The sequence below is a fragment of the Helianthus annuus genome, chromosome 6 (genome assembly GCF_002127325.2).
Source record: "Helianthus annuus cultivar XRQ/B chromosome 6, HanXRQr2.0-SUNRISE, whole genome shotgun sequence".
NCBI lineage: Eukaryota > Viridiplantae > Streptophyta > Magnoliopsida > Asterales > Asteraceae > Helianthus > Helianthus annuus.
This window is the reverse complement of record NC_035438.2, coordinates 105,923,561-105,931,630: the sequence shown is the minus strand read 5'-3', so window position 1 is coordinate 105,931,630 and position 8,070 is coordinate 105,923,561. Positions and strand designations below refer to the sequence as shown.

Here is an 8,070-nt window from a genome sequence, read left to right as displayed (position 1 = left end):
TCTTATGTTGAAGGTGAATTTTATTTATCATTTTTCCGTGGTGTCTTGAGGTTACTTTACTGTCTATATAAAGTAAAAGATTGCATCATTCGTGTCTTTACGGTCTATATAAAGGCACGTTGACTACCTGGTCGGGGGTTAGGGGAATGGTTTAATTAAGTTCTTGTCTCGTTCAGTGTATAGATCCTGCGAGGACCTGATTTAAGCTTACTAGGACCTCCTTCAATACCCACTGGTATTGGATAGCGAGGGTGCGAATAGCTTGAACCCCTCATATGTAAACTACTACTAATACTTTAAACCAGCTTCTTGGGATTGTATCCTTGTTGATTCAAACCACTTAGCCGAGGGTAACGTCACCTTCAAAAGAGGGGCCTACCACTTCTCGCATTAATAACTTACTTAATTGTCTTTCAATATTCCGACCCTTTGGGATTGTATCCCTGCTGACTCAAACCACTAGGTTGAGGGTAACGTCACCTTCAAAAGAGGGGCCTACTACTATAACTAAGATAATCTCTTAAAAAGTCCGAAAGTGCGAAAATCATCAAATGATACATTAAAGACGAGTCAAATCCAAGTGATTCTATCTTGTCTATCTGTTTTTCATTTTATTTATCTTTGCATTTTTAGTTTTTATTTTTATGTTTCAAAACTTTTCTCAAAAAAAAAAAAAAAAAAAAAAAAAATAGATTGATTAGACGTTGAGGATAAACTGGTACTAAAAGCTCTTGTGTCCTTGGACGACCTCGGTATCTTAGCAACGCTATACTACCCTCACGATGGGTGCACTTGCCCAAGTGTGTGTTTAGTGTTAGTAGAATATCGTGTTTTATAAATTTAAAACTTGACTAATGCGTAAAATGGGTCCAAAATATCAATAAAAACATATTACACCTAACGTACACCAAAAGTCACCTCGTTCATTGCCAGGTCCGACAGAATTTCAAATAATAAAAACTAAAGAATGCCGATTTACTGATGATATAAAAAACGGCACCACCGACACCATCGGTGAAAACTCATCGGTGAAAAGTCACCTCATACACGTAAAGTCGCCCTCGTTGGTTCTTGATGATCGGGTTCATCACGCCCCCAGCTTTCTTGATTGTATCTACATACCAAAAGCATAAAAGATTACAACTTTGTCAATCAAATAATCCGAACCGTCAAAGATTGTATCTACATACCAAAAGCATAAAAAAGATTACAACTTTATCAATCAAAGAATCCGAACCGTCAAAACTTGCAAATATCAAACTGATACGAGGGTCAACCATTGACTCATAGAAAGGTCATTAGGGACCAAGTCATGTACCAGATGTTTTTAACAAAAGAAAACAGTAAAAGTGATGAGAAATGCAAATTAAAAAAATAAAAAAATATGTATGTGTGTGTGAATGAGGGTTGGAATGTTGGATACTTGGATTCTAAAATATAAAAAGACTAATAAAAATTTTGATTATAAATATGTTGATGACACCAATCGTTTAATTGCTCCGATTAACAAATTGTTTCATTGTTTAAACCATCAGATCGGCCATTAAAATAATAATCACCAGAACAATTTAACATGCATAGTAACCAGTAAATTCAAAATTCCATGTATCTAAACACACATGATTCATTTACATAATTAAATCCACAAATTTCTAAACAAATGCATCTGTAATCCAAAAGATAAACATCATTAAGATATTCATTAACAAGGATTACCAAGCAACAGTCACCAGAAACGAACTACAATAACTCCAAAATCTGTGCGTCTACACACATGATTCAATCACATAACTCAATTTACAAAAAAATCTAACATAATAACATAATGCATCTGTATACCGTAATTATATAAATAAACACAATTTAAAACACTAATTAATAACAATAGTTCAACTAAATCACCAAAAAAAATAACTCAAAAATCTCTATATCCACACACACATGATTAAATTACATAAGTAAATCTACAAATCTCAAACATAACACATCTGTAATCAATAATCATATAAACAAATACAGTATTAAACATTAATTAACAACAATAGTTCAATTAAATCACCAAAAAATAACTACAATAACTCAAAAATCTACATATATACACACACATGATTCAAATAATCAATTACATAATTCAATCCACAAATCTCTTAATATAACGCATCCGTAATCAATAATCATACAAACAAACACAGTAAAAAACACTAATTAACAACAACAATCAATCAATTAACTCAACACTGTGAAAACGAATAAACTTACACTCCACCGGCAACACCTCCGACGACGAGAGATTTGTAGAATCCAAGCAACTACTAGCAACGAATAAACTTACACTCCACCGGCAACACCTCCGAAAACGAATAAACGGGGCACACGCATCCAACGCGGCTGTCGCAAAGACTCCTACCAACCACCGCCCCACCACCGTCTTTCGCCTCTGCACAACTCCCCACCAACCACCTCCCCACCACCGTCTTTCGACCAACCGGGCGCCATCGGCACCACCAGAGATGCCGAAGATGCCGCCGGAGATCTTTAACACACTTTCTTCAAAAACCCCAAGTATCATCAAAACCCACAAGTTTTTTTTCAGATCTTTAACACACTTTCATCAAAAAAACCACAAGTTTTTTTCAGATCTTTAACAGACTTTCATCAGAACCCACAAGTTTTTTTTCAGATCTTTAACAAAAAACCAACAAAAAAGATGACAAATTTTTCAGAAAAAAAAAGAGGGGGTCTGGTCTTCTTGTTGGTGGTCGAAGACGGTGAGTATGCCGCCGGAGATCTTTACCACACTTCCATCAAAACCCACAAGTACAAAAAACGCAGTACGAGTAAACAACCACCAACAAGAGCTTGTTGTACCTTATGCATCTCCACTTGTACATTTACAAGATTTGGTGGTGAACGGTGGTGGCGGCGGCTGGTACAACTAGGCAACTTTCAGACACCACACCCACCCTCCTGTGCGGCGGCGGCGTCCAGGGGTTTATCTCCGTTGAATGGTGGTGAACGGTGGTGGAGGATACTGTGACGGTGGCAGAGGATACGGTGGTCGGAGTGTGATCTTGAGTCTCCGTACAACCGCCGCCACCGCTTCTGCAGCCGGGAGGGGGGGGGGGATAAGGACATCATCGGAAAAAACATGGGGGGTAAGAACATCAGATGAAGATGATAAAGATTTAAGTTTCTTAATTTCTTCAAGATGAAGATTCAAGAGAGAGATGAGAGATAAGGATGATGAAGATTGAAGAGAGAGAAAGTCAGAGACTTTAAAAGTGTAACACTTAGGTCATATGTAATGGGGCGCGAGATGTGGGCATAGCGCCGCTATGGCGCCATTAACACCGCCCCCGGGGCGCCATGAGGCAAAAAAAAGAATTGGCGTGATGTATTTCGCGGCGCGAGTTGATGGAATATTATATTTTTTGACCGTTTGATAACGGTCATATATAAAAAAAAAAAAATTCTAATTTTCTTATTTTTCACACTATAAAACCTCATATTCTTCCACTTTTTTTACAACTCATACCATTCTCATTCTCATTCTCCATATATTTTTAAAAAAGCTAGTCTCACTTTATAAAAAATGGGTTCCCCGTCGGAAGAGTCTTTCACCGAAATTTACCGAAGATATTTTTCGCCCGACGAAGACGCGGCCGAGGAAGAAGCGGTTACGAGTGCATGTACTTTTGTGCTACAAACATTTGAGCACATTCGGCCACCTCCCCCTCCACGACCCATCTTGCGACGCACCTATATCTTGCGAGATCGTGAAGCCGCGAACGAGCGTTTGATGAAAGACTATTTTGACGCGGCACCGGTTCACGGACCGAATGTTTTTAGACGACGTTTTCGGATGAGCCAAAGGTTATTTTTGCGCATTAACAATGACTTGGAAAATACGTACGATTTCTTTAAGCAAAGAATGGACGCACGAGGATATCTAGGCTTCACCTCAATTCAAAAGGTCACATCCGCCTTACGCGTATTATCATACGGAAACACGTACGACATCAACGACGAGTATTTGAAGATGGCGGAGAAAACAACCCGAGATACCTTGGAACATTTTTGCTATGGTAATTTTTTAATTGTCTTTTATTTATTTACTTTTATACATTTATTTTTTCGTAACTTGTTAGTAAAACTTTTGTATATTAAATTACATTTTAGGAATATGCCAGTTATATGGAAAACGTTATTTGAGAAACCCCACTTGGAACGACCTTCAAAAAATATATGAGGTGCATCTAGAAAAGCATGGAATACCCGGCATGATTGGTAGCTTGGATTGTCGTCAATGGCGTTGGTATAATTGTCCAACCGCATGGCGAGGTCAACATACACGGGGTGATCAAAAAGGGCCAACTTTGGTATTACAAGGTGTTGCGTCATACGACCTTTGGGTTTGGTCGGCCTTCTTTGGTGTAGCCGGGTGTTTTAACGATATTAATACGTTAGAGGCTTCACCATTAATCGAGGGCTACATTTCTGGAACTATACCAAAGGCCGGTTTCCATGCAAACGGGAACGATTACGAGCATGGCTACTACTTGGGCGATGGTATCTACCCCGAGTATTCGATTATTGTTAAAACGTTTTCAGAAACTTTCGATGAAAAAAGAAAGTATTTTAAAAAATTACAAGAGTCTTCGAGAAAGGACATCGAGAGGTGTTTTGGGGTTCTACAGCAACGATGGCATTTTATCAGAAATCCTTGTCGCATGTGGCATAAGGATAAAATACGAATGGCCATGTATGCTTGCATCATTTTGCATAATATGATCATTGAGGATGATGGAAAAGCGATATGCCAAAACTATATTCCCGAAGATTTGGTCGAACTACCCCAAGCGACAACGGAAGAGAGACTCGCAAATGCTCAACTACTACGATCTAGAGAAATACATAACACGTTGAAGGCGGATTTGGTTGAGCATGCTTGGGCGATTCGCCCAATTCGATTAAACAATGATCACGACGAAGATTCCGAGGAAGAAGTGGGGGAGGAATTCGAAGACGGGAACTTTGAAGACGTAGGTTTAGATGCTGGAGAAAACGAAGAGGAAGAAGGAGAGAACGAAGATGACACCGAAGAATAAATTTATTTTTTAGGTGTAATTTATTTTTTAGGTGTAATTTATTTTTTAATTTTAATGTAGTGTTTTTTATTTAATGAAATGTTTTTTATTTTATAAAACTTATAAATTATTTAAAAAATAGAAAATTAAATTAATTGAGTAATGATTACACAGGGGCTTTATGACTACGGCCTCAAATTGCATAAAGCCCCATAAAGCCCCTTGCTGACGTGGCATGCCACATGGCGCATAACGCCCCTTTGAGTGCTTTATGACTACACATGCCCTTAAAAATTTCTAAAGCGTAATAATAATAATAAAAGTTTTTTTTTTTGAAAACCGATGCACTTCAATTTGCTAATTAAGTGAATTTATTTTTATTTTTTTTATAGCCATGTTTGTGTGTATATGTGTGTAGTAGTCATTTTATAATAATACATACTGTCCCTTCTTATTCATCGATTTAAGTGTTTTAATAGAAAATATGCATATTTGTTTATGAGCCTTGAAATTTTTAGTCCATGCCATCATAAGGTAATAGCACCTGTGTTATCAAAGCACCTAGCATTTGGATTATTATAAATAACATATATACAATACTCACGAAGATAAGTTTGAAATAATATGAAGTGATAAATATGGTGTGGAACCTAGTTGCTATATTTTCCAACACTGATTTAGTCAATCAACTCCAATAATATTAGGAGATCATTTTATTGTATTTAAAATGATTGAATTCCTTATTTAATATACAAAATATCAATTCTCATTACATACATACTCAATCTCCTTAATTTCGTGACCCATAATCAAACCATTGTTCCGCATCCACCAAGGACCACCACCACCACCACCGGTACTCCGCCGCGTCATCTTGCCAAGATCGCCACTTACCACCTCACACAACACTACTGCCGGCGAGCACCTGTCTGCGATCATCTGTGTCGACAACACAAACCACCGCTGCTGCCACTCGAGTCGCCACTACTACTCGAACCAACAAATTGCGAACCACCAACTCCGTCGCCGCGCTACTCCGTTGTGACTAGCACCACAAAAATCTGTTTTCCCGGAGCTTGACAGCCGTAGACCACCACCATAAATAACAAAAATCAGCCTCACGCGGCTGGTATTCTGCTGCTACGTCACCATCGGTTTTGAATCCTCTGGTCAAATCTCTGACTCGTGAAACCAGCCCCATACACCGCCGTCAACTGTTGCTCACATTGAGTCATTGATGTGTGCTAATCTGAAAGCTCCAATCCCTTGATTTCCGACCCGTCTCTTTTTATGATTAAGGTACCTAAAACGATGTCTCATCATATTTTATTTTATTTTTTTTTATTTCAAAATGGACATACCGATTCTGGTATCGTTACGATTTGGTTCTGGCGACAAAAACATTATAACCTTAATAATAAGCGCATAATAAAAGTTAAGCATCTATTTCATTTTTTTTTTGTGTTGTCTCAACGTGTTAGTCTTGTTCCACCAGATTAGATGGAACTTTTGTGTTGGATGTTATTTTAAAACCTAGATGAATGAGGTTAGACATGTTTTTATACACACAGATGCATGTCATAACTAAAGTAGAAAACCCAAATCATATTTCCTCATAACAATATGAACCATACACTGATCCGTAAATATAAGTCTTATAAATCGATCTAACTACAATAAATACTTGAAATATAAAATAGAGTTCAAACATCTGCTTCATGAACCACAAATTGGTATAAATAATTTCCATGTCTATAATTTTTGTAAATGAGAATGTTAATAATTATTATAATTAAATATTAAACATTTACTTTTAAGAGATTATTAAGAAGGTGGAACTAAAGGCTATTATGAAGACTCCATGAAACGGGTGGACTCGTTTAGTAAAATTTGTGAAGGTTCTTATAGGAGAGGGTATTAATTTCTCAAATATTAGTTTATATTACATTAATTACATTTAGAAACTTTGCATGTAACTTATGCTTTTTATTTAAACATGTCGATACTCACAATTAGAGAATATTATATTAACCAATGACAGTAATAAAAGTTTAACATCTAAGCAAGAGCCTTAAGTTTTCGTCGCCGGAAAAAAAAAACAAATTATTTAACGGATTACCCAACATAGATTAAGTTTGAATACCTTATCCTAAATTAACTGAACCGTAGGTTCTCGTATGGGATGCGGGAAAGGTTCACTTTATTTTGCTTCTCGCTTGACTCAGGTACGGATTCCGTTTCTTTTACATTATAGTATAATTTTATTTTTCTGTACTCGTTGGTACGAATTCTTTGGTCTTCTCATCATATTATTTATCTTCATCATATCCATCAATTTGTAGTGCGGATTTTTGTCTCCGTCTTAAAGTCTGATTTTCATGATTTAATACATGTGTGTGATACGTTACCTGAGTCAGTGTTGTATATGTCTACTTGTTTATTAGTGTGTTGTAGCATGCCATACCTCAGACTTGTATCATGGTCGCATGTTCCTGTTAGTATCATTTTCAGTTGCCTGTAAATTATTTATAAGGCCTTAGTATTTGTACTCTGTCACCCAAGCATGTCTGGCTTGTCGTTTGGGCGTCAACGGCATGGCACTTGTCGTGACAGTGCGTAATCAAAGTTCACGGCGTCTCTAGCTCGTGCTTGTGTAGCACCTTGGCCACTAGAGGCGTATAGATCGATCTTAGCTCTGAGTTTGAGTTTGTTTGTCTGGAGATGGAATAATCGGTGCACGCCACACTCACCATCTCATGGGTGCATGGACTAGCTAGCTGTGTACCAGTCTGTTTCTGTTTCTAGCTTTGGGTACTTCTGTGTTACACAATTATTCTGTTGATATATACATCTGTCGTGTAAGTTAGTTTATGTTTCTGTATGTGAATATGTCCAATATCTATTCTGATATGTCTGATATGTTTTGTACACGTCTGATTATGCTTCCCATCGTGTATCTGGTTATGCTTCCAATTATGTTCTA

The 8,070-nt window shown here is 37.3% G+C and overlaps 1 protein-coding gene across 1 annotated transcript; it reads right to left on the bottom strand.

Annotated features, from left to right (window-relative positions):
* Window positions 1-852: 852 nt before the first annotated feature.
* Window positions 853-3,269, bottom strand: LOC110865803. Its single transcript, XM_022115126.2, has 2 exons — window positions 2,260-3,269; window positions 853-1,114 (listed from the first exon to the last, which is right to left on the bottom strand). Exons 1-2 carry the CDS (start codon window positions 2,567-2,569, stop codon window positions 1,023-1,025), a joined length of 402 nt encoding a protein of 133 aa, XP_021970818.1. The 5' UTR covers window positions 2,570-3,269; the 3' UTR covers window positions 853-1,022.
* Between the last annotated feature and the right edge of the window lie 4,801 nt (window positions 3,270-8,070).